General features: G+C 38.5%; 1 protein-coding gene across 1 annotated transcript; it reads left to right on the forward strand.

Moving 5' to 3' along the window:
* The first annotated feature begins 53 nt into the window (after positions 1-53).
* Positions 54-21818, forward strand: cutc (cutC copper transporter homolog (E. coli)). The gene is made up of 9 exons (XM_036583303.1): positions 54-158; positions 2868-2938; positions 4980-5039; positions 7173-7382; positions 10498-10533; positions 10681-10814; positions 19444-19471; positions 19562-19667; positions 21024-21818. The coding sequence occupies exons 2-9, from the start codon at positions 2869-2871 to the stop codon at positions 21133-21135; spliced, it is 756 nt and encodes a 251-aa protein (XP_036439196.1). The 5' UTR covers positions 54-158; position 2868; the 3' UTR covers positions 21136-21818.
* Positions 21819-27961: the final 6143 nt, after the last annotated feature.

The raw sequence follows: 27961 nt of genomic DNA on the forward strand, positions 1-27961 counted from the left end.
AAAAAAATACATTTATCGAAATTACACGGTTGTTTTCCTCTTCACGATTTAAGGTGGAACGGGCAATTCCGAACTGACGGTTAGCAGCAGGCGGATGAGAAGCTGACTGCAGCTTCGTGACACTGCTGGACGCTGATGTGAAACCGAACAGTTTTAAGGTAACTCAACGCGAATGAGACCGAAATTGAAGCACTTTCCTCTCGATTCAGCCGGACGGGGCTGCTTTGGGTCGCTTCAGGAACGTTTAAAGCACGATAAAACAGTCTGTCGCGCTGAGACTGGGAGGCTAACTGAACACGGGCTGCAGCAGCCGCCGTGTCCTGTTCGCTAACTTAGCTAAACACAACCAGCCACTCGCCAAACTTCTGCCTTTTGTGCTCTGGACGTTTAATATTATCGGAATTTGAAGGTTATGACAAGCAGTAAACAGGCTGGCCTGTCTGCTACTTCACCTTGTTTGGTTATCGAATAAAACCTTCAGTTGAGTTTATAGTGGAGCAGCATAAACAGCATGTTTATGGACTTTAACAGAGCTGTATAGTGAAAGGGGAACTCCACCATCTTTTCCAAAATTCGACATAGTTAAATGGTTAAAATGTAAACAGAGTCATTCAGACTGGTTTGGTGTGAAACGATCCGTTCTAGAGCAACTTACTGACTCAGAATCGATCCCAGTGGTGGTGATAGGAACCAGACGTCCACCTCTAAAAGCTCCCTCACAGAAGGTTAATACATCTGGTGGTTAGATATATGCTGCCTGCTGCCTGACACATTGTTCTAGTTTTGTTTTTTGGCCTAAAATGTATTGTAATCCATTTATTTTGATCCACTCATGGCGGAGGGGTGCATGCAGGGCATTGCAAGGCAAAATAGTCCCTTATTTTTTCAGACTTATGACTGTTTTGCCATCATCAACATTACATAGAAAAACTCAGAAGGGTTCACTGCAGGTTTCGGATACCTCTGGGATTTCGATGACCACTGGTTCCTATCACCACCACTGGAAAGAAATCAGTGTCTCTACAACCAACCATTTCACACCAAACCACTCTGAATGACTGTTTATATCAAGGACTGAATTATTTGTAAATTTTGAAAAATTGGTGCAGTTCTCCTTAAACTGTTTGAACCTGACGTTCCTAGAAATGTCAGTAATAGTCCGATATATGACGACGTTGCTCATTAGAGCTTGGAGATCAGTGGGTGGACATACTGACCCCAGGCCTCCTCCAAATAGACTGCATTCTTAGAGTAACTAATGTAAACTTAAACATGGATTTTCTTGTTGAATCTAGTATGTAAACTCCAAAAATGAGTCCAGACAGCTTTCAAAGAATCATAAAACCGCTCCACTGATAATTAAGTCCTGTTTATTCTGATTTGAAGTTTAAACGGTTCACATGTTACACATGTGACACCCCATATTAGGTGCAAGGATCACATCTGAATTCATTAATATGATTAGATCACCTTTTTTTAAGCACCCGTATTTGACCTTTTCTGACACACCACAGTTCGTGTTTTGTGGATTGTGTTGCCTAAAAATACCGTGATATGTTACAGTTCGATGCAACAGGTGATCCATTAAAGTCCACCTGCGGTCAGAATGAACTGTTTGCCTTGTAAGCAAAGCAAGAGTGATATTTTCTGATTTAAAGACCAGAAACTTCACTCCTGATGATGCATCTTGAAGGTGGGAGGAACTACAAGGTGGACATGTAAAAGCAGACAGTTTAAAATGTTTGATTTTCCCCCCTGATAGATGGCTAATGCACAAGGAACACATTTGCACAATGCATTCTGGGTACTGTAGTTGCAGAGCGCTGATGGATGACAACACAAAAAGGGTACAAAATAGTGAATTCTGTCAAACCAGTGGGGCTGATTGATGCCGTGCTGCGCTTCTGAATAAATGCATAACACAATAAATAACATATGTTAGTTTTAGGCCTGAATGCTCTTTTTTAAAATAGTGTTTATTTTTTATGCCATTTAAAAGACAAATTTCTTGTTTTTCTTTATTTTTTGATGTAAACATATTGACTTTTGTGCCTCTAGAAGTTGTGAGTTTTAATGATGTCACTGTGCACCTTTATCTCCCCCAACACGACCCTCACCTGTTATCAACTGAAAATGCTCGGTTACTTCAGAGACCCTCCCTGATTTCGTTAAACAAAAAACGGGACCCCTGGCCTGCTGAAGGTTATAGTCCTGGATCCTTAGCTTTGGCCTAGTCCTGTTCTTGAAAATGGATTGTTCTTCATTTTGCTATGTTGGGTTGATCTCTAGTTCCTATAGTAAGGACTGCTTTAGGTCACTGCTCAGGGATGTTCTATACCAGTATAGTGAAATACTGTGTTCAGATTCAGTTTTAGCTTTCAGATTTTATTAATATATTTAATAATAAACAGAACTGTGTTGCACCAGGGTTGCGTAGGTTTGTACTTAAGTTTGTGTGTAAAGTCTTTACTGAGTCTTTAGTTACACTGGTAAGTTTTAAACTATCCTTTTACTGAATTTGGTTGCACCACAAATCCGTATGTCTTGTTTTACCCAGTAACAACTAACTAATGCATCTGTCACTTTAACATGACGATAACATGTTCAGAACCAATCAGTAAACCTGCTGCCATGGAAACGTGACGGCAGCTGCTCTGGCTTTTTCTTTGGAAAAACTATCCAGTGTAGAAGAGGCCGATGTGTACAAGTTAAACTGAATAAAACTAATTATCTGATGTTGTTATCTTGTGATACATTCAGAAAATACTGCAGTTTGTTATGAATGATCTGAACTCCTCTTGGCACTGCTGCAATCTGAGCATACTGAACTAAATGATGTTGTTTTATTCTCTGATATTCTCTCACAGGATGTCTGAGGGCTTCCTGATGGAGGTATGTGTGGATTCCGTTGAGTCAGCGATAAACGCAGAAAGGGGAGGTACAATAGAAATGCGGATTCTCACCCACATATAAACAGGGCTGGGTATCGAAACGCAGTACTTTTGCGATAACGGCTTCAGTACGAGTAACAAAAACTCAGTCAAAATTTCAATAGGTAGGAAAGTAATCTACGCTGCTGATTGGCTGTCTGAGCTACATCCCGTGTGCATGCTGTTAGCGCTGGTGATTCAGGGTTAGTATGTAGTCTGTTGCAGTCAGTACATATACCCACTTCCAGCACCTCATCAACAAACCTGTTTCAGCAAATGCATATAAGATTCAAACAGATTTTTGTTTTAATTTAATTTGATCATTCAGTTTTGTGAATACTCTGTACAGTAATTAGCTAATAACTACACAGTACCGACACACAGAAGCTCGTGAAAAGCTCACTAGTTGTTCAGCTAAGCCAGTTAAAGACGCTTTTGGTGTGATTCAGTGAGCTTGTGCCTTTTTGAAAAAATACACTGCGCTCAGGCTGCACTGAACATGAGCTTGGAAAACACAACTGCTGATCTGAGAGCTGCAGAGCCTCATCAGTTAAACAGCGTTCTCGCCATATACGCAGCAGAGGCACCGCCGCAATATCGCTACTGTAAGAAATTCAGTCAATAGAATCCATTCACTGTTAACTCAAAGACTCACCCATCCCTACAGGGATTGATATTGAAAAAAATTGAACGATACCCAGCCCTATATGTAAATCACATCTAATTTATAGATTTTGTGTGTGTGTGTGTGTGTGTGTGTGTGTATGTGAAGAAAACCTCTTATCTCCAAAATGGTAACTTTACAGAAGAAGGAAAAAACCTACTTTACTTTTAATATAAGTAAGTAGAACCAGAAATTTTTACCATTTTGTGCCGTTTTGTTTGGTCCATTCATCATGAAATTTAAATACAATGTAAAGGGCAACAGATATTTTCAAATTATGTCAAAAACTGAAAAATATGAGATATGAGGTTTTCTTCTGACAATCCGACAACAGTGATATATGTGTGTGTGTGTGTGTGTGTGTATATATATATATATATATATATATATATATACACACACACACACACATAGTGGTCAAGAATATGCTCACTGTGATATTAGGCTGACTTTACACACTGAAACCTTCATGCTTTACATGCAACTAGTCACATGTTGAGTTTCCCTGCTAAATAATTTCCATGCAGTTGATCAGTTACAAGAAGCAATTCAAAAACAGTCACGCAACACATTCAGTGACTCAACTAGTCTCCCGTATTTTCAATATATCGCATCATTCTTGCTTTAAATTCACTCAAGTGTGGCCTTTTTATAACCTTTTTATTTTTTTCCAGATGCCATTGCCGTCTTTTTTCTACATCTATATATCTCTTTTATCTAACTGTGCTTCTTTGCTATGTATTTGCGTTTCTGGCTGAATCTTGTAAGTCATGATAACAGCTGGCCAACAAAAGGGTGCATGTTGGCACAAGCAGCTGTTAGTGTCAGCTGGCTAGTTTACTAGCTAATTAATTAGGTAGTTACGGAAATGTTAGCTTTGAGAAACTACCACCTTGTTTTTATTTTCCACTGATTGAGTGAGATCAGTTGTTTGAAGTGAGGCCATAAGATGTGTTTTTGCCATTTTAATTGGCTGTTTCATGAGACTTCTTTCATGAAGATAAGATGCTTGCAACTGTTGCAGTTAAGTTTCAAGTAAGTTGCGGGGTCTCTTTTAATCACCCAGTACACTGTTCTGTTTTCGTTTCTTGTCCACTGATTGAGAGAAATCAGTCGTTTGAAATGTCACACAGTGTGTTTTTGCCATTTTAATCGGCTGTTTCATGAAACGTCTTTTACGAAGATGCGTTGCTTGCAACTGTTGCAGTTGATTTTTAAGTAAGTTGCAGTACACTTTACATCATACATCTCAAGTGCAGTTTAGTTTCATGCAGGTTTAAAGCAGCTAGTTGGGTCAAAGTTTCACTGTGTAAAGCCAGCCTTACCACCTTGTTATTAGTTTGCTGTTAAAGAAGGGGCGGCTGATACTGTTGATTCAAATGCAGGTGCTGGCCGTATTGAGCTGTGCTCCAGCCTGCTGGAAGGTGGCATCACACCCAGTGTTGGTGAGTACACCCACACACACACCCACACACACACACAGACTCATGTCTTTGGTTTAAATAGATCACTGCTGTCCGAAGAAAACCTTGCATCTTTATTTTTGTCGTTTTTCAGTTTTTGACATAATTTGAAAATGACTGTTGTCCTTTATATTGTGTGTAAATTTCGTGATGAAGTGACTAAAAGAAATGACCCAATGCTACTTGGAAAAATGTCTGGTTCCATTGACTTACATTAAAAGTAAGGTGAGTTTTTTCTTCTCCTCTAAAGTTACCATTTGGAGATACAAGGTTTTCTTCCAACAACAGCGAAATAGTAATAGTAATGATGCATAAAAGAGAGATTTCAATCAAAGGTGCTAACATTTCTTCAACCAGTGGAAGCTGTCAGAGGCCATTCAGCATTTTGCAAATGTGATTATTTTAATAGTAAAATATACAAATTGAAATTAAGCTAATTAAAATATTGGGTGTGGATTGATGTCGTTGAAAGTATCGACACTTCCTAAATTCCTTAATTGCATTTCCTTCACAGTTACATTCACTTGGATTGACATTCACATCCTCATTATTCAAACATTAATCAATCCAATTTAGACCTGTTTGATTTTCTTCTTTATGCTTTTCAGTGTTAGACACAATTTACAATTTTCCTCTGAGGCTTATACTGTTTGGTTTTATGTACCAAAACATGTCATAATTTATGTTTACATAACCTTTTTTATTTATTAGTTAACACAACCATTTTTCTTTCTATCTATCTATCTATATATATATATATATATATATATATATATATATATTCAGTACAGATATATATATATAATTCTTTTCTAATTGCCGTGTTTAGTTACTTATTCTAAAAAGAACAACACTTCTTGTAACTTCAGTAAGAATGGGTGGGCCTAAGAGGCTGTAGGCTGCATATATGTAAATATTTTGGTTTATATTTTAGCAGTTCTATTTAGACTTTATGGAACGGGTAGTGAAGGTTATCTTTTCAGACTTGTTTTTATACATCAGCCGTTTTTCCCTCATTTTCCATGATGGGGGCACTTTAAAAGAATGGATATTTTGCGCCTTGTAGATTAGAGAGTACTCCTAGCCTAGGGTGTTAACGTCAGCTGAGTTAACTTACATTAGCATTTGTCTGTTTGCTTAAAAGACTGGCTGCTTTTCTCTGTGTAAATTTCAAGCCACATCTGATCTGCTGTGGCTTTCTGTGATCTCGAAATGGCTTTGATTTAATGTAGTAATGGCAAAATGCCGAGTGGCCCACTGTGTGCCGGTGTTGTGCTCCCCTTCATGTGCACGTGCATCACGCAGGCATATGGATGCTACAGATTACAGTTGTGATGTTGTTTCTTTGTGTAAATAATGGTTAATCTTCGGTTTATGTTCACAGTAAGCACCAGAACAGGAACTAAAACCAAACAAAGAGTCTCACAGTGAGAGTTTAATTTCATGTAACAAAGTAAAGACGTTGGTTGGAACTGAATGCCTTTCAGTCAGTATTAAAATAAGTCTTTTGTGGGGCTCCCGAGTGGCGCAACCGTCTAAGCGTTGGCCCTATCATCAGGAGATCGCGAGTTCGATCCCTGGTGATGCTACAGCTGTCCATAGCTGGGAGTCCGAGAGAGCACAATTGGCCTCACTCTCTCTGGGTGGGTGGGATGGCCCCTCCTTCTCCCCCCATCACTCAGCGCGATGCTAGTCAGCGCAGGCGTCTGTTAGCTGACGTAACAGATCTGGCGGTTGGCGCTTTCCTCCGAGCGCGTTCGGCTGTCCAGTGACGTTGCGTGAGTGGCAGTTCGAAAAGAAGCGGTGGTTGGCTTCACAGGTCTCGGAGGAAGCCTGTGTTAGCCTTCACCCTCCTAGCGTTGATAGCATCGTGTGACTGGGGGAGTCCTAACTAGCGGGTGGAATTGGAGACGACTAAATTGGGGAGAAAATCGGGGAAAAATTAAAAAAAAAACAAAAAACACTTTGAACACTTTAAACTCAGTTTGAAGTTGTGTGTAACTTCATTAAAAATTGTGGTTTAGAATTTTTGGACAGTGCGTCCGGAGTGTGGTGGCCAAGAATTCCCATATGGGTGCATCCCTAATTTTAACCTCTCTGAACTGCTGTCGTCAGGTCTGCTGCAGGTGGTTAAAGAGAATGTACAGATCCCTGTTTACGTGATGATCCGGCCCCGTGGGGGAGACTTCCTCTACACAGACCGGGAGGTGGAGGTGATGAGGAGGGACATTGAGCTGATGAAGATCCACAGGGCTGATGGCCTGGTGCTGGGGGCGCTGACGGAAGACGGACGGGTGGATGCTGAGCTCTGCATGGAGCTGCTGGGTAAATTCTAATGACCAGTTACCCAGTAATGGCCATAGTTGAAGATTAAGGAGATGCTTCAAATGCCAGTGTCTCCAACAGTGAATGAACACAATTGGGGGTCTGGTAGCTTTATCTAATTTGCATAGTATTAATTGATATAGTACTATGTGTATCTATAGCACTGCACAGTGTCAAGTCTTTCCAGGCCTGGCGTACCTTATCCAGTTCATCGACTGATTATTGAGCCCTTTATTTGTTGGATCAGGTGTGTTAAAGCAGTGAAACTGTGCAAGGCGGTGAGTCCCCAGGAGCAGGATTAAGGAACACTTCTTTAAAAGAGCCAAATCCTGCATTTTCATGTATTTTATTATTTTTTTTCCTCCTGAGGACCGCTTAAAACGTTTGTGCGGGTTAATGTACCAAACGGTCGTAGTTCTTTTTTCACATAACCATTTTATAACCTCCCTTTATTGCTTTTATTGCCTTTTTGCAACATTTCAGTGTGAAAGGGAGGGAACAAACTGTAGGCTGCCATAGGCTGAATAGGTGGAAATAGAGCTGGACAATATGGCAAAGTTGTAAAGTCACGATATAAAGTTTTCATGGCACACAATATTTGACAATCTCTTTTTTTCTGACATCTGATTTGCCACATTTAAAAGAAATACTATCAAAAACTGTGAATGTAGTGATTTGTATTCAGCAGTTTGCACACTGTACTGCATTAAATCCAGTTAAAGGGAACAAATCGTGCTTGTAATCAAACATGCAGTGAGGAAGTGTTTTTTAAGTACTGATAATATTCACAGGTCACTCAGAAGAGCATATTCTAATATATCGTGACTTAGTTTCTCACGATAACAATAAATATTGCCATGTTACTGGGCCCTAGTTGGAAATATGTTAATATGCTGATTTTTATGTCATTACAAAAAACAGTTCAGTCAAAATATATGAACTGTATATGAAATATAAACTCAATGGACTGAAATAGTAATAGAATATTAACATTAATAATGCTTGTATATAATTTTCTTTTATTCCAAATTCAATTTTGCACAATATGCATCCTTTCAATGGAGAATTGGGCTGCTTAATATGTCGCTTGTTAATTGTTAATACAATTTTGACCTGAAGGCTGAAATATGTAAATGAGATCTCTGACCAGTCAGTGTATGTTTTATTGTGTGCCATGAGTATCCACCCCAATCTTAGATGCTACAGATGAGTTGATCCCACAAATGTAAATCATTTATAGGCTATTCCTGACAGAAGTGCAGTCATTACTCTTTTTATGTAGTGATACAAAACTATAGTAGTTATCCAGAATGCAGGATTCACATAAACCAAACCAACACTGCAGCACCCTTCAGTATAAAGCATGCATCCGTTCATCGCAGCCCAATGAAGACAACGTAACTAAGTTAAAATGAGACAGCTGAGATTTAAAGTCAAGTAAAAACAGCACAGCGACATAAACCTTGAATTATTGTAGGCAAAAGCATTTTGCTACGGAGTAAAAAAATGGTTATGGCCCATTTATGTCTTAGCTTTGATGACTTGTTGCACTAAAGTAACGTTTTCTACACAAAACCCATATTCAGCCTTTTTAACTCTTATTCCCCAAGTTATATTTTGGTTTGTCCGTCTGAATTTACATGACCAAATCGTAGGGCAAATTATTCAGTAACTGCATGAAATAAATGTAAATTTAAATTTTATTTTATTTGTTTATTTATTTATTTTAAAAGCTCCCCTCAAATTAACAGAACATGTGTTTTATGATCACACATATTGCTGTATGCTTACAATTTACTGCAGAAAGCCAAAAATCTTAAACGCTTTTCCATAAAAATAATTTTTACAGAGCAGATCACTGAAGAGACGCCATCTGTTTATAGTTTATAGCTCAGATTTGTGGAAAAATGGGTCGACTTTCAGTAGGAAAAAAAATTCAGAAGTTCAACTTCTTTTATTATAAGGGTTTAAAATTACATCACCCATCTATTTGACTGGAAAGAAGACTTTAGAATGTAGCTTATGAAATGTGAAAGTTATGAAGAATATGACAGTGTGTTTTGGAACCACCGGTGGTCCCAAGGAGTTCAAAAGGTTAATAAAAGAGCATTGTCAGTACCAGGTTTGCAGAAAACTAACAAAGATGGCATTTTTTAAAATTAGTTTTTGGTTTTGGAGTCTCACTTTTAAACGACCAGTAGTCGTCAAGCAGTGATTTGAGGGCTGAGGGAAGAAGAAGAGCTTGGCAAAGAGTGTAATGGTTTCTCACAGAGTTCACACTCACATAAAAAAATAAATATTGTTAAATTAATAAATATTCTTCCCTCATTTGATAAAGTAGGCCAGTGACCAAGCTGGCCTACCCCTGGCTGTTCCCCTGGCACTCATGCCTTGTTTATATATGTATGTATTTAGCCTGTTTAGAGCATATTTCTTTGGAATCCCCTTCATTACAGTAAACCTTACTAAAGCAATTCGAATCAGGTTTTAGCTTGAGAAACATTAGATGAAGTGCTTTTAATTAGTTATACTGATTCTAAAGGCGCTTGAATTGCTGCAGTGAATCACCAAATTGAGTTGATGTTTAGTGAATCGAGCCGCCTCATTCATAATTCACTATAATCACTTTTGAATAAACTAAATCAAGTCGATAACCAATAAATCATGAATTGAATCATCAGCTCTAGTTGAAACTAAACTCTCCAGGATGGTGGATCACTTTGACCAGTATTGGGAATCTCTGCATTACACTAATATCTAATATATTAATAAAACGTGTTATTGTATACTACACATTGTATATTATGTAGTATCTAAAATTATTATAGTATATAATTATAGTATAAGTATATTGTACTGTAGGATGTAGAATAATTGTTATGTAGCAATTGTAGTATGTAATTTTGTGTAGCCTTAACTGAGACTTTTAACTCCAGGCTTAGGCTTAGTTTGTTTTCTAAATGAGAAAACAAATTAGGTTTGGCTTTTTGTTTGTTTTGTTTTGTTTTTTGGATACCAAACTGACTGCTATGTGACCCGTAGTTAAATACTGGTTTAGCAGTATCTGATATTATGAAATTCACTGCGCTTTTGTGCTTGTTTCTTTTCATTACAGCTGTTTGTCGACCTCTCCCTGTTACTTTTCACAGAGGTAAATGAAGTGTTTTTTTTTTTTTTGTTCTAACGTTTGTGTTAGTAGACGCACAGGAAAGAGCCTCTCAATGATTCAAATATTTGCCATTTGAAAGTAATCTATTAATGATATGTGACTGCTGATGTGGTCCTGTGTACATTTCAGCTTTTGATATGGTCCACGACCCCTCGGTTGCCTTAGAAACGCTGGTCTCCCTGGGCTTTGAGAGGATTTTGACCAGCGGCTGCGACAGCTCTGCGTTGGAGGGCTTACCTCTCATCAAACGCCTTGTGGAACAGGTCAGCTGCATCTCCACACTTGTGCCTCAAAGGCTTCTTCTTTCAGTGACCAAGTGTCAGTTTTAGCAGTAATCGAATGAAACATGTTATCATGTTTTAAGCCAGTTCTCTGTAGCTTCTGTACCTCTACTGGGAATGTGTGGCTGGGTCTCAGAGCCTTTGTGCTGGCAGGAGTGACTGCAGTCCAGGATTGTATCTGAATTTCAAAGCCAGAGTTTTTCATTCTGGATGCAAATATAGCTGGTTAACTGTTGTAATAACACGTTTTCAGGTTAATTAACAATGTTATGATAATATACCAGATTATTAACAATAAAAAAGCAGAAATAACGAGGAAATATGAAGATCTTGTATGGAAAAAAGGTCACATGCAGGATGGAAACGGTAGTTTAGAACAGCTTAGAATAGTTTTTATCCCGCTTAACCTTAAATGTAGTCTTCTTGAGTTTTGCACCTGAGCTACAAGGGTGATGGATGCTTATTTCCAGCGAAGAACCACGACTATTAGATTTAGACCTTCAGTTCGGTCCTCACCTCTATGATAATGCTAATTTCTGCCAGCTCCCTCATAGGATTTCTAATAGTGTGTTAGCACTGTTCTAATGCTGGTGTGCATAAACCTTTTTTTGGCCGTTGTTCATTTAACACAGACCTTTTAAAATATATTCTGTGTTCTTTATTTGAAACTCTTCAGATAATTAGTCTTACCCTGCGTTCACACCAGCAGCAACACGGCAAGACGGCTGGAGGTCCTTCATTTTTAATGAGAGCTGGCGATTTCCGGCGACGGGAGGCAGTGAATCAGCAAGTTGAGTGAAGTTTAACTTTATGCAAATGAGGAGCGAAGCGACGTGGCGATTACCAATAGGAATTGAGCATTGAGCGGGGTAGTACTCGCTTTTTCTCCGCCACTGTGAAACTATTCCTCCGAGATGGATTAATGGCGGCGGCGCAAATAGACAGTAATCGCAAATACCAAATATTTTTATTGATATTTATTTTTACTGTTATTTTGTTTTCCACACACACTGACTGCGGGGATTAAATAAAAATAAGCACACAAGCGATTTCTCACCAGTTTTTTATTTTTAGAGAGAATGCACCTGATTTGTGTTTGGTATCAATGAAACTATAGCAACCAATGGTCCCACATGGAAAACACCCATATGCGATAAGTGATCAGTGCTTTGGGTGATGAGGCGAAAAGTTGCTGCTGATATGAATGCAGGGTAAGAGTTTTAGAGGAAGGGAGACTCTGGAACGAACCCAGTTTGACACCCCTGGCCTAGGCAGAGGTCGAGCTCACTTGGATGTATCTGCCTAGATATATCGGCGATGAAAATTCAGACAAGATTTTAACCCTTACGGTTTCCAACCAAAACTTAATGAAATAAGAGTTTTACCACAATAATTCCATTGTTACCAATATAGACATGTATTTTTGGTTCTGGGACATTAGTAGGGCCTAGAAGGCGCTTAGGGTTCCCAACTGCTTATGTGTCACGATTTAGTATTTTGCATATTTCATACTGAAATTACTTGACTCAGGTTATTTCACATACGCTGCGTTCACATTACCAGATTGAAGTGGCACAAATCTGATTTTTTGCCCTAATGTCACTCAGCTCTGATGTTTTCAGGGCTGTGTGGACACGCAAATCTGATCTTTTCAAATCCGACCTGAGCCACTTTGATATGTGGCTGTAGACTGGATATGTATCCGATTCGTGGCCATGCACTCTTAACTGAGAACACTCCGATTGGATTCCGTATATTGTTTTTCCACTGCGCAGAGTTACTCTGGCAGCAGCGCCAAACAAAAACTAAAGCCTGTAAACGGTGAAAAAGCAGCACATCTTACCTTTTTGCTGTTGTCTTACCTGTTTGCCTTTTTTTTCTGATAGTGTATATAGTGAATCAGCACATAGTGATTATGATTTCAGGCACTGGCTAGGTCCCAGGAACACTGGGACACTGATGACTCGATTACACTGATGCGGTGACGGTGCTCTATGGGTACCATCATTTCATGAATGTTTTATTTTGTTTACATGAGCCACATTAACCTGCAGCCTGATAATCAGTTAATAATCAGACTAATAGCTCAATCGGAATAGAATATGTCCATGTAAACACCTCAGTCAGAATAGACTAGTCCGATTGAGGCCATTCAGAATACAGTTCCTATCCGACTGAACGAGGTGGGTAATCCTGTAAATAATCCGTTAAATAGAATAATATCCATGTAAACCTGTGTCTGATTACATTCCCTATTGGAAAGTTTAAGTCCGTTCTGATCATGTTTGTCACGTCATAGTGAAAGTTTAACATGGCGGAGCAGAAACTGGTCTGCAGAGGAGACGAAGTTTATGCTCTGATCTTTAAAAGACGGCGGTGGGACGGACGTCCAGCTTATGTGTCTCAGAACACGACGTCTTCCTCTCGGCCTTCTTTAATAAGGACACGTGAAGGACGTTTTCCTGAGTCTGACATCATTTTAATGTCATTAAAAACACAAGCACTGCTCACTGCTGCTCATCTCACTCTGACTAGACTCACGTGATGCTGGTCGTCATGGTAACGTCTATACTAAGTGGTTCTCTGTGCATGCACAAAATTTTGGATCGGATTACTTGTAGTGAGCATGTAAACGGAGATTTTCTATCAGATTGTTGAGTAGAATGAGAATTTAAACACCTCAGTCTTAGGCCCAGTCCCATTTCACCCCGGCCCCTACCACTCAGCCCTTCCCCTCCATTTTGCGCGTTCACGTCTAGGGGTAGGGTGTGCCAATTCTTGATGAGATAAAGGGTTAGGGTGAAGTGTTAGGACTACATGACCCTCCAAACAGAGGTTTTTCAGAGACTCACTCCAAACAGCATTTTGAGAAAAAAAGAAAAACCGGCAAGACGGCTGAGCAAGAGACTAAAGAGACCCACAAATGTGAGAATTTTCTCTGTTAAAAATTACAATAATGATTGTATCACCCTAGTTTAGTGTCGTTTCAATGTTTTATGATCCTTTTCTTTGTAACAAGCATAATAAGTCGCTAATAGTATGCTAATGTCTCGGTAGCTAACCAGCTAAATTTACAGTTTCACCTTAAATAGTCCAGCAGTTCTGATGCCTGAATGTAACTGCTGCTCCATTTAAGGTAGAACAGGAATTCGAACAAGAAGCTGGTGAATATCTGACTTCAGCTTCATATCACTGAAGAATTAGGGGTGGGTGATAATAAATAATTGCCCCCCTCTTTGAAGGCATATGATTCCCTAAATGTAACTAAAGCCCAGCAGTGAGGAGCTGAACTTTACCCTCCTCTGCTGTCACTGCAGACTGGCAGGGTCGCCTACAGAGCAGCGCTGGTAGCTGTTAATGAAGTGATGCTCTTTTTACTTGAGGGTCCCATTTCATAGAGGAAGATTTCAACCACTACCTCTTGTAACTCAGTTCCAAAAGGCAAAGAGACCATAGAAAACAAGGGGCAGGGGTAGAAATAAGAAATATGATTGGGCCCAACAAGATACTTAAGAAGGCAAAACAACACCCCTGCCTTGTAAGCAGTTTTGAACAATGGAGGAAATCTGAGGAGATATTAGTGAATGTTTGCTGCTGAGAGTGTTGCACAAGCGCTCGTTTGAGACAGAAACAGCTCTGCCTGAGACAGAAGAGCACAGCTGGGAACCTGGCACAAAGGATCACTGATTGCCAACTACCTCAGATCAAACAGTGACATCGCACAATCATAACGTTTAACCCCATCTTACATAAAGTATCGTCTGTGTTACATTAGAGACTTTATCCCCTTTAGCTCATTAATATCTGCCTCCAGAGTAGTTGGAATACATGGATGTCCATGTTCGCCATACTAAAATGTATCAGCGTGAGGAATAGTGCGTGCTACCATGCGTTCTGTCACTGCGTAAAAGAAATGCTGCCTTTATTGTTGAACAAATTGCAGTAGTTTCTGATTGAGTGTGCACACATTTAGAAAGGAATTTAACTCACCAAGGACTTGGTGAGAACAGTAAAAGGCGACTGAAGTGTGACCAACAGTGCTGTGCAAAAGTGATTTATTTAAATTTCAGTTAAAACAGACATTTGGTGTCAGAAAAAAAACAGGCAACGCGTATTTAAAAGAAATTTGCAGAAAAGCATCTGACGCTCCGTGTAATAGAACATCTTTCAGTATTATATTTGTCCACAAAGCTGTTCCTGAAGTTCAAAAAATGGGCTCCTAACAACCACCTGGAAGACCTGGTAAACACCAAAACTGCCTCCATCAGATAAACAACACTTCTTCACAAAGCTTTCATCTTTGAGAGAGAGGAGAAAATCAAGCTGCTTCAGATCTGAAAACATCCACAGGGGTTTCTGTCCATCCTTCCACTGTGAGAAGACGACTCAGCGCTGTGGGTCTGAAAGGATGTGTAGCTGTCAAGAAGAACCTTACTGAGAAAAGGAAACGGACACATCAAACAAAGAAGCTGGACAATGGACTGACCACCCCAGAGTCCAGACCTCAACACCACTGAATGTGTTTGATTACTTCAGAAAATGATCAACCAACTTCTAAGACTGAACTTTGGAGGTGTGTCTGCAGATTCTTCGAGGAACTGAAAGCGAGTCTCCTGAAAAGAATGGAAGCTGGAATAAAGGCAATTTGTGGACACATGAAATACTGAAAATAATTATATTTATTTGTTGAGGCTTCTGTCGAAGTTAGACCTTATATACATATTAAAACAAACATTGAGAAATCTTGTTATTAAAAAAGGAAAATAGATGAAAAGTAAGAAATATGTGCTTTTTTTGCCTTATCATTAAAGGGTTAATGCACTCTGGTTATAAACTGAATGGCCTTGAAAAGATGGAAGGGGGTTCATAAAGTCAGTTTGAACCCAAAATCAATAGGCTTTATTTTTTCATACTTCACTGTTTACATACAGCTAGAATAAATAAACAGAAATTAAAATTTGTCAGTAGGCCTACACAATCAAAAGGCAGGCGGTCCTTGGTCAGTTTAAGCCTTGCCGCACTCTCTGACTGGTCCAAATGTTAGCTTATATGCTTACCGTTTCCTCTCAAACAGCTTAATATAATATAAATAAAAAAAATCTTTGCTCACACAAACATATTGACATGGCTGTTAATAAAGTTTTGTTTTCTCTGTCTTTATAACTGCCGCCATGCTGTTAAATGTGTGTAAGGCTTCCATTCAGAGCCTGATTTAGTGTACAAAAAAAGGCAATATGGTGATATGACTGGTGTGGAGCTGAGTAGAGCTGTGTAGAATTGAGGTGTAGCCGCTGTCACATAGACTATTGTTGGGGTAGGAGAGTCAGAGCACATCACGTTGCAGTGCATGTTGGGGACTGTAGTGCAGCACATTGTGAAACAGGCTAATATTAATAGAAAATTAAAACATTTTTGCGAGCCGGAGAGGATTGTGTTGAGGGCCTGATCTGGACCGTGGGCCTTGTGTTTGACACATGGGGCGTAAGACAATGTAACACATTTATTTTTTTTCCTAAATAACTTTAAAGGTAAATGAGGAACATTAGTGTTATTTTTATAGACCTACACATCTCTGCTACAAACAAAAACATAAACCTTGTTTCCAGCACCTTAAGTTTATGAACAGTTCAGCCGAGAACAGTGAGTACAAATAGATGGAGAGATGCTAGTTGTGGCAGTTGCTAAAAAATCTGGTAAATTGATGCAAAACACTGTAATTTAATACAGGTCTGTATTGTTTGACCCAAACAAGCTTTCCATCATTAAGATGTTGAAATATGTGCATTAAAATAAATATGATTAGTGAAAGAGGCTGTGGCAAATTTATGTTTGACCACAAAATAGAAAAGCAAATATCAAACAAAAAGAAATTGTAAAAATAGCAAGGTACTTTTTTGTGCATAAAATATTTTGAGTTTATATGAGGAATGGAGACGTCTCTTATTTGTTACTTTAGTGTTACACTGTGTTAAAACTAACTCCACCGTGTGGAGACCATAATTTAGCCTGGCTAGTTCTCCCTGCGAGTTATTTTATATTATAAAACGATGATTGATACATCTTGATGTACTTTTTTTTAATACAGGACTTCTTACTGTGTGACGACTTGGTGCTTTTAAAGCAAAGTATTTGTAATGTACAATAAATTTACTTCCAATATCTTTTATTAAGAAATCTAATGGAAGCGATAAAGCAAGTGAACTGGAAGACTCTGATTCACTGCTCTTGTTTGGAGCACATGAGACACAGGCTGCCACTCATCTGTGATAAAATGTGCAGTTACGGTGAAATAAGATGGCAATTTAATTGATAATCACTTAAAATTTAGAAAATCAATTTTTGACATTTTGATTCAGAATCGTCCATGTCGGCATCGTGATGCGTCCGAGATCTGTTTTGTTCCCTCACCCCTATTTCAGGGTGAATCTGGAGGAATATCTGGCCGACTGTCGCTAGAATTTGCAGAGGCAGTGCTATAAGAATACAAGAAAATGACACGTTCCACTTGAACTTGTTTAACTACATATAATTCATATTAAATTTTACCCTCTGTTAGTTTCTGCCCCATTCTTTCCTGCTTTTAGCAGATATTTTATCAGATATTGATAAAACCGCAGGTTGCATTGTCCGATATTATCTGTCAAGTTGTAATATTTTTACCAATGTGTCTGACCTGATTTTATTAGCTAGACTCAGCTCAAAACTGTTTAGCAACTAAACTGTGAAAAAGCAGCACATCTTACCTTTTTGCTGTTGTCTCCTGCCAATAATGAACAGCTGAGAGCTGATCAGAGTTAACTGAAGTAAGCACAAGTGTTTCCGGATGCTACCAGGTAGCCTGAGGTTTTAAGGAAGCAACAACGTTAACTAAGGGAGTTAAGACTCAGAATTTTGTAAGCAGCCAGCAGTGCACATTTGGGCTACAGGGAAAATTATGATTGATAAATGTAAACATGGGCTGTGTCTCGATTCTATATTCCATTGCAATTATCATTTTTAAGTTGTATTGACTCCACACACCCTGTTTAGTCTCCAGCATTTTTATATTAATGTTTTGTTTAAAATATTAGGTTATGAAAATGTGCAAATACATACTTTTCACCTAGGAAAAAACAAATTTAAAGGATACAATTAGCCTTAAAACCACGGTTGTACCTTTGAGGGAACATTTACATTGTTTGTACCTTGATGAATGAAAAATGTACCTGCACAGAACCTTTTTTTCTGACAGTGTATGTAGTGAATCAGCACGTAGTGATTATGATTTCAGGCACTGGCTAGGTCCCAGGAACACTGGGTCACTGATGACTCAATTACACTGATGTGGAGACGATACTCAGTGGGTACCATCATTTCATGAATGTTTTATTTTAACTAATGGAAACGCTGCACTAAATGTGCAGCATATTTCCAAGGTAGTAATGTCACAAATGTGATGTTTTCCACAAAATAAACCTAGTGAGAAATCAAACCACCTTGCGAGCCGCAACATTTTTTTGTCCATTTTACCATCTTGGCTGTAAATATGTCTCAGTATGTGCTGATGTACTAGAATAGTCTAATAAATATAAATGAAAATGCAGACTTACTTTGCTCTGCTTTAATCTTTAGCTCAGCTATAGCCGCTTTTCTCGCAGGAAACTTTTCCTCAGAAATAGACTAGTTTCTTGTAAAATGTCTCTCAGCGTTCAACTTTTTTTTACGAGGCTCAAGTCAGCTTCTTATTCAGATTTTCCCGTTCCACCTTAAATTGTGCCTGAGGCGCCAGAATGTGACTGCTGCACCTTTTAAGGTGGAACAGGAGAATTTGAATGAGAAGCTGGCAAACGAGAAGCGACTTCAGCTTCTCAACTTTTTAGTGTTTGTCAGGTTCTCATTGCAGATTAAGCCGTCAGGAAACCAGCTGGAGTGATTATAATGCTAATAAGTCCATTTGTTTTGTTAGCTACTAGCTAGGTGAGATTGTTGTCTGTGTTGCTATGGTGACCACCAGTCTGCGCTGATCTTCAGGGTTAAAGGGTGAATTAGCAGTTCTACATTAACTCCAGAGTTTAAGACCATTTATCGTTAAACTGTGTTAAAACGATCAGCAGAGCTTTATTTTACTGTAAAGGAGGATTATTTTATTTTTACCTAAATCTAAATTTTGTCCTGTTCTGTTTTACCTAAATCTAATTCTGCTGCGGAGCCACAACGGGGCAGTAAAGAGCGGCATGTTGCCGACCCCTGTGTTAAGGTATAGCGAGCATACAAAGACTACGGACTATGAAAGACTACTGACTTGTGTTGTAATTACTTTGAAAAGCGAGGTGTCCCTGAACTTTAGCTGAGCAGTCTATGTTCTTGAATTGTCCACTGCAGCTGTTTTACTGTCAGTGCTTCATTTATTGAAAAACAACATATCAATGAATGGACGTGACGAATGCTGAGGCTCCAGAGAAAAGGAAATTCTGAGAATCCACAAAGCAGAGTGGTTAGAGATTGAGCTCTGGCGTGAGGTATCGTACAGTGTCCCTTAATTCATGTTTAATGTGATGGAATTCTAGCTATAATGCTGTGTAAATGTCAGGGTGCTGTAATAATACTCCACTGCCTTTTTTTTTCCTGACAGGCAAAAGGCAGAATTATTATAATGCCAGGTAAGTCTGTGACATTTGACTTGATATTGTGATCCAAGAAAAATCCCCATAAAACCAGCGCATTGGTTGTTATTTAATCTCCTCATCCAGGAGGGGGCATCACTGAGCGCAACCTCCAGAGGATTCTGGAAGGCTCCGGTGCCCAGGAGTTCCACTGCTCCGCACGCTCGGGCAAAGACTCCGCCATGAAATTCAGGTAAGCTGCAAAAGAAGACGTCTTCAGCCAGTGTTTGACGCTTCACCTGCTGGTAGAGTAGGGGTCTCCATGTGTTGAATAAATACTTTTATGGTACATTACCTCTGTTTGACCAGCACTGGATGCTAATTATTACTTAAAGGGGAACTCCACCAGTTTTTCAAAATGTCCACAAAGTGGCTTGATATGATGTTCACAGTGGTGGTGATAGGAACCAGACGTCCACCTCTAAAAGCTCCCTCACAGAAAGTTACTACATTAAATGGATATGAATTCACTGCCTGATGTCTGAGACACTGTTCTATGACAGTTTTGTGATTAAAGTTTTGGCTTAAAATGTGTTTTAATTCATTCACGATGGAGAGGTACATGCAGGGCGTTGTGAGGCAAAATAGTCCCTAAAGATTTTGAATTTTGGATAGTAAATAAAATGTCTGTATTTGTATTGTAGTCATGGCAACCCCTGGTTCCTATCACCACCACTGTAAAGAAATCCGAGTTGGTCGTTGTCTCTACAAATGAATTATTTCACAACAAATTACAGCTGTGTCTGATCCACTCATACCAGCACAACACACACACTAACACACCACCACCACATCAGTGTTACTGCAGTGCTGGGAATGATCCACCACCCAAATATCTGTGAGGGTCCATGGGGGTCCTGACCACTGAAGAACAGGGTAAAAGGGGGCTAACAAAGTATCAGAGAAACAGATGGACTACAGTCTGTAACTGTAGAACTACAAAGTGCACCTATATAGTAAGTGGAGCTGATAAAATGGACAATGAGTGTAGAAACAAGGAGGTGGTCATAATGTTATGCCTGATCGGTGTGTTTTTATATATATATATATATATAATGCCTGTTGCCCTTTACATTGTATGTAAATTTCATCATGGATATATATATATAAATTTCATAAAGCATATAATAAAATAAGGGATGTATAAATTTTCTTAAGAATAAGGTTAAGAAAAAACACATTTTAGATTTTCTTTCTTAAGACACTTTCATGAATCCAACCCCAGACGTGCCACATTAAAAAAAAAAAAATACTGTGAAAAACAACGAATGCAATGATTCGTATTCAACATTTCACATCCTGTGCTGTAATAACTCCAATTAAACAGCACTAATTATGCTCTCTTTTTAATTAAACATGCAGCTGGTGATGGTTTTGATAGTCCATGATTCACTCAGGGAAATACATCACAGTAATGAAAAATATGGTCACATTGCTCAGCCCTATTGTAAAGTACTCTCATCATATTAGAATCATTTATATGATTAGTATCAAACCTTTAAAAGACTATTTTAACCTGAATCTCACATCTGCAACTTCCCTCCTGCAGGAACTCCAGCGTGAACATGGGAGCGTCCCTCTCGGCACCCGAGTACTCGCTGAAGGTGGCCGACGTGGCTAAAGTGCGCACTCTGAATGCCATCGCCAAGAACACTCTCTAGGGGCACCGTGGGCCGAGCTTTGGAAGGGAGCAGGTCCTCCTTGAGTTGGAGCAGGTCCCTGTGTCCACCACACCACACTCACTGATAAAGAACGATGCTGGCTTGGAGTTAAAGATAGTTCTATTTTTGATGTTTACAAACCTCAACAATTTTTTTATGCTTCCTATGCTTCATTTGCTTTAATTTCCCTCGGACAGTAAAGACCTGGGGCAGAACGTCCCTGTATGTGCATTTCTGTTTGAATTCCATCCGACTGCAGGCTTCAGCGCTTAAGTGCGATTTGTTGTTCTTCTTTATCTGATTAGATTGGCTTGCTTAGACCAGCTGTCAGTGTGTGGCCATTTGCTGAAATAGTGTTCTTGCCTGATTATGCTCCAAATTGAAAAAAAAAAAGCCTGGGTGAGTCTTCAAGGAAATTACTACACTGTGGAGAAGAATCTGGATTCTCTAATTGCAGCTTTATTCAGTCTTGACTTCTAGTTTTATTCAGTCAGTCGCCACCACACCTGTGCTTTTTGTTCCTGGAATTAAACAGTTCAACTGGTTTCGAGCATGTTTATTATCGCTGTTGTTCACATCATCTAGTGACATATTGTAGGCCATCCTATATTTGTGTGTGATAATAATTAACCACAAACTGTGACAGAGAGCAGACAGCAGTGAGTAAACAACTTTGCTGTTGAGTCACTTGAGTTGAGTCACTGTTGAAGCCTGAGATGAGTGAAATGGCTTGTTTTATTTTCTTTTAGATATGTGTCTGGGGATCAGCTGAGTCATTCTCAGATTAAAGCAGCACTTCGTTAGTTTTTTTTATTAAAACTGAAAGAAGTAGGGTTACTGTGTCAGGAGAAAAAAAAACATGCTAATATTTGATGTGTACACGCTGCTGTGAGTCACCCTGCAAAGCCTGAAACAATCATTTAAAAGTGTCAGGTTGAATTTTGTGGTATTTTCAGACCTCATAATACGTCTTAATGTGTTAACGTCACACGCACAGCCTTAAAAAGAAGGTCCGGCTCAATGTTTAGGCCTCAAATGCAAAATCCACATTATACAGATATGATGACAATAGTGGATAATTCACTCTGATCCTCAGAAGACACATCCCACACCAAGTTTTGACTGAGTTATCTTTGAATTCTCCTTCAACACGCTCACAATCAGATTGTGATTGATCCGCTCGGGGGAGGAGTTCGAAGCACAACCCATGTCACAAAAAGTTGCTTGGCAGGGTGCATGCAATTAAACATTTCAACCAGTGAGGTCTCTAAATCCTCAAGTCAGTCAATCTCAGGTTAAGGTTAAGTCAGTCAATCTCAAGTTAAAGTAAAATCAGTCAATCTCAGGTTAAATCAGTCAGTCTCAGATTAAAGTTAAATCAGTCAATCTCAGGTTAAATCAGTCAGTCTCAGATTAAAGTTAAATCAGTCAATCTCAGGTTAAATCAGTCAGTCTCAGATTAAAGTTAAATCAGTCAATCTCAGGTTAAATCAGTCAGTCTCAGATTAAAGTTAAATCAGTCAATCTCAGGTTAAATCAGTCAGTCTCAGATTAAAGTTAAATCAGTCAATCTCAGGTTAAAGTTAAATCAGTCAACCTCAGGTTAAATCAGTCAGTCTCAGGTTAATTCAGTCAATCTCAGATTAAGTCAGTCAATCTCAGATTAAGTCAGTCCATCTCAGATTAAGGTTAAATCAGTCAATCTCAGGTTAAATCAGTCAGTCTCAGGTTAAATCAGGCTAAATTATTATCGCTAAATTGTTATCACTAAGTTTAGAAGTTAAACATTTTCATCTTAACTAAGTTTAAATTTCATTTGAATTTAAATTTTGTTTAAAACATCTAGTGCTGGATGATACATCGTATCAGTATTGACCGATTTAGCTTTTTTGTTTTAGCGAGATATTTGATAGATAATGAGCATTAAAGCCATGGAAGCGTTCATTAACTTTATTAATGCAAGCTTAAGTATCATCTGATACTATGATAATGTACACTCTCAGAAATAAAGGTACTAAACTGTCACTGGGGCAGGAGCCCTCCTGTCACTGGGGTGCTACCTTCAACGGTACATCTCAGCACCTTTAGTCAGGGAACATAACTGTACCATAATCCACTGAAATGATGTTTTCTAAGATGTACTGACTCCACACACCCCGTCTCGCCTCCAGGCTTTTATTTTACTGTTCTGTTTTAAAACATTCGGTTATGAAAAGGTACAAATATAAACTTTTCACCTGGAAAGACTTATTTAAGGTTCACAATCAGACCTTAAAACCACTGTTGTACCTTTGAGGGAACATTTACACTGTTTGTAGCTTAATGAACGTAAAATGTCCTGCACAGAACCTTTATTTCTAACAGTGTACATTCAGAAAATGTCTCGGAATTGGACTTTATTGACAGGCAGGAGGTAAAAATTACAACTCAAAGCCAAAGTTTGAAAAGAACCTTGGAAAGGAGAATTCTTAAGAGTGAGTGGGCTGCAAAAAAATTGCCCATGCTTGGATTTAGCCTTGAGCCTTAGGTTTAATGACACCTCTGATCTAATGCAAGTTTAATGTGCTGAAATCCACCATTTTGACCAATTTAGAGTTCAGCAGAAAAAGTGATCTGTCCTCAGATGTTACAAGGCAAGCCCTGGGCCCATGTGCACTGTTATGTGGAAAAAGGGGAACATGAACTCTTTCAGATGACCATTACATATGACTTTAGTATGACCCTTAGGAAAATGGAATTGTGGCCTGATAACTCGTCTTGAATTTTACACAGCCTGGCCTATCGATCACTTCATATATTTCACCAGAAAAAAATCAATTTGAGATGCTTCACAGTGCGTAAATAGATGTGGACAGAAAAATGGAATATGCTAGCGGGAGAAAAAGGCCTTGGGTTGAGGGGGAAAAAAGCCGGAGGTGAAAACCCATAATGGATTTTACGCTACTCTGTGGGGAAAGGGTAAGTTAAGCAACCTGAAAGATCACAAACAGCCAAGAGCAATCCTTTTCCATTTAAAAACGAAAGCTCAAGCCATTATATTCTTTCATTTCACGCCTGCTTCGGAAACATTTCTTTGTGGAAACAAGTATTTGGAGCTATGACTGACTTAGTGTCAGCCGCGTTCAAATAACCTTGATCATTATTCTTCTAAAGGAAGCTCCTGTCAAAGCATTCTCCTCAGTTGCTAGGCTATTAGCAGCTACTTGCTGCCTGGCTTTTCAGCGCTTCATTCTTTGAGAAAAATGGTCTTTGGGAAGGAAATTATTAACACAGTTTTAATTAACCCAACGGTTAGCCCATACTTCACATCCTCTTCAATCAAAAGTACAAACCCCGTTTCTGGAAAGGCTGACATTTTGTAAAATGCAATAAAAGCAAGAATCTGTGATTTGTTAATTCTTTTGAACCTTCATTTAACTGTCTAAACTACACAGAAAACATTTCCAATGTTTTCACGGACCATATTAATTGTATTTTGTATAGATAAACAAATTTGGAATTTGATGCCTGCAACACACTCAAAACAATGTGGGACAGAGGCGTGTTTACTACTGTGTTACATTATCAATAGTTTGGAAAGTGAGGATACTAACTGTTGCAGTTTTGCAGGTGACATTTGTGACCATTTTTGCTTAATACAAGACTTCAGCTGGTCATCATTGTCTGATTCTCCTCTTCATGATGTGCCAAACATTTTCAAAAGGAGTCAGATCTGGACTGCAGGCAGGCCGGCCAAGCTGTTTCTGCAAAGCCATGCTGTTGTAGCACATGCAGAATGAGACCTAGCATTGTCTCGCTGAAATAACCATGGACTTTCTGGAACAAGACGTCATCTTGATGGCAGCATATGTCTCTCTAAAATCCCAATATATGCCTCAGCGTCAATGGTATCTTCACACGTGCAAATCGCCCATTTTGCTGATGCACCCCCATACCATGCCGGATGTTGACGTTTGCACCTTTTGCTGATTGAAGTCTGGATGAAGAACTAGGAACTCGAAGTCTGTTTTTCCAAAAAAAACATGGACTGACCATTTTCACTGTTCACTGGACCATCTGAGATGAGCTGAGGCCCAGAGAACTCGGCGGCGTTTCTGCTTAGAATTGATGTATGGCTTTCTTCTTACTGAACAGTTTCAAGTTGCATTTCTTGATGCAGCGGCAGACTTTGTTACTTGACAACAGTTTTCCGAAGTAAATTCGAGCCCATGTGGCTATATTTAACACAGTAGCATGACAGTGTCTAATGCAACGCTATCTGAGGGCTTAGAAGGTCACGCGCATTCATGGTTTTCCAGCCTTGTCCTACACAGACTGAGAATTCTCCGGTGAATCTTTTCACAATATTATGTCTGGTCGATGGTGAAAGATCTAAATTCTTTGCAATTTTGCGTTGAGAAATGTTCTTTTGGAATTGTTGGACAATCCTTTCACAAAGTTTGGCACAAAGTGGTGAACCATGACCCATCTTTGCTTGCAAAGACTGAGCCTTTGGTAGATGCTCCTTTTATTCCCAATCATGATACCTTCACTTATTACCAGATCACCTACTTATTTCATAATTGTTTATATTAAAAAATACAATCAGGACATTTATAAGCCATTTCTTTGTACTTTTGTCAGTTAAATGAAGGTTTAAGAGAATTGACAAATCACACATTTTCATTGCATTTTACAAAATTTCAGAGCTCTTCTGAAAATGGGGATTGTATTGGTAAATAATCTCTGATGATTAGTAACACATTAGCAGGCTTCAGATCTGTGTAGCTGGCTGCTAAATCCATGGCATGTGGTAAAAACACTGGGTTGATTTTCAAATGATAAAGCTTTAATGTGGCGCATTCTCAAGTCAATGTGAGAGGAAATGTTATATTATCTTTTATTATCTTGTTTTATTCAGTTCCGTTTTATTCATTCACATTTTTCTCATTCATTTTCCTGTGTTTACTCATTCTGGTCTGCTTTGCTGTTGCTCATCCCATTTTTTTTTCAGCCCAAAAATGATCCCAAAAGAAGAGAACAGTGCTCAACAAATTTGAGTTCCCATGCTGATAAATCTGGAAGCGAAAAAATCTCTGTTTTTGGCAGCTTATCAAAATTTTGGCTTAGTATTTTAAAATAATGACTAATTTATCAAAATATTCACTTATATTGAAACAATTCCTCATTTTCTAAAGATTCTGAGATATTAAGACAAAATATTTATTAGCTATCTAAATAATGAGGTAATCAAGAAAGTACGCGATCATTTCATATGGAGGCCCATTCTCATCAGGTTAATTTTTCTTTTTAATATATCAAAATAATCAATAATTTTTTTTTAAATTGACAATTTATTTTAAAAATAATGACTTATTTTCTCAAAATAACATTTTTGAAATATTGATTTAGTATTTCAAAATAACTTTCTTTACATTTTGAGTTGATCAGATGAAATTTCAATTTGCTACTTTAAAGCGAGTTATCAAATTTGAAGTAAATATTTAAAAAGTTGAGAAAAGATTATTTTTGAAATTAATTTAGTAATTTAAGAAAATAATTGACAAATCAGTTTTAAGAGAAGACATTGTTATGTAACAGAAAGTCACAATTTAGACACAGTGCTGCAAGACACAGAGATAAGCCTTCTTTCCTGCTCTTCTATAAATGCTGGGTGCACTAAAAAGTTCCAGTGCAGTTCTGTGTGGAGCTCAGGACCTGAGAAGATCTTCGACCCCACTTCACTCCTGCTCAGGCTGGTCTCTCGTACCTAATTTTATGTCTTTCTGAAGAAGGTGGTGGGTAATTCTGCTCCTTTCTACACCTGAAAAAGCAGGGAACCTCTAGGGTAACATGGTGATTAATTTTTGATAAGACCACTGATAATAATAATAATAATATTAATATTAATGAGACCTTGAGTTATGTTTCTCATAACTTGTGGCCTCAGTATATTTGTGGCTTCAATATAGTAATTCATGGTCTGAATATATTAATTTGTGGCCTTAATGGAGTAACTCGTGGCCTCAATATATTGATTTTTGGCCCCAATATAGCAATTCGTGGCCTCAATATAGTTCATGTTTTTGCCTCAATATGGCAATTTGTGGCTGTAATACAGTAATTTGTGACATCAATAAATACATTTCTGGCCTCAGTATAGTAATCTTTGGCCTTAACATAGCAATTTGTGGCCTCGATATCTTCATTTTTTTGTCCTCAATATGGCAATTTGTGGCCCCAGTATATTAATTTGTGGCTTTAATATAGTCATTTATAGCCTCAATATAGTATTTTCTGGCCTCAATATAACAATTTTTATGGCCTTAATATCATAATTTATGGCTTCAATATAGCAATTTGTGGCCTCAATATAGCAATTTGTGGCCTCAATATAGTAATTTTTGGCCTTAGTATAGCAATTTATGGCCTCGACATAAATATTGACCTCTGTCTTAATTTTTGGCCTCAATATAGTAAGCTGTGCCCTTAATATAGTAATTTATGGCCTCGATATAGTATTTTTTTGGCCTTAATATAACAATTTTTGTGGCCTCAATATCATAATTTATGGCTTCAATATAACAATTTGTGGCTTCAATATAGTAATTTTTGGCCTTAGTATAGCAATTTGTGGTCTCAACATAGGAAATATTGGCCTCACTATCATAATTTATGGCCTCAATATCATAATTTATGGCCTCAATATAGTAAGTTGTGGCCTCAATATAGTAATATAGTGATTTGATGTCTCATATTCATTTGTAGCCCCAAACCAGTAATTCATGGTCTCGATATATCAACTTGTGGCCAAGCCTGATGAAAAACAGTCACCATGTCGCTTTGG

This window comes from Colossoma macropomum, unplaced genomic scaffold, assembly GCF_904425465.1.
Source record: "Colossoma macropomum unplaced genomic scaffold, Colossoma_macropomum, whole genome shotgun sequence".
Lineage (NCBI taxonomy): Eukaryota > Metazoa > Chordata > Actinopteri > Characiformes > Serrasalmidae > Colossoma > Colossoma macropomum.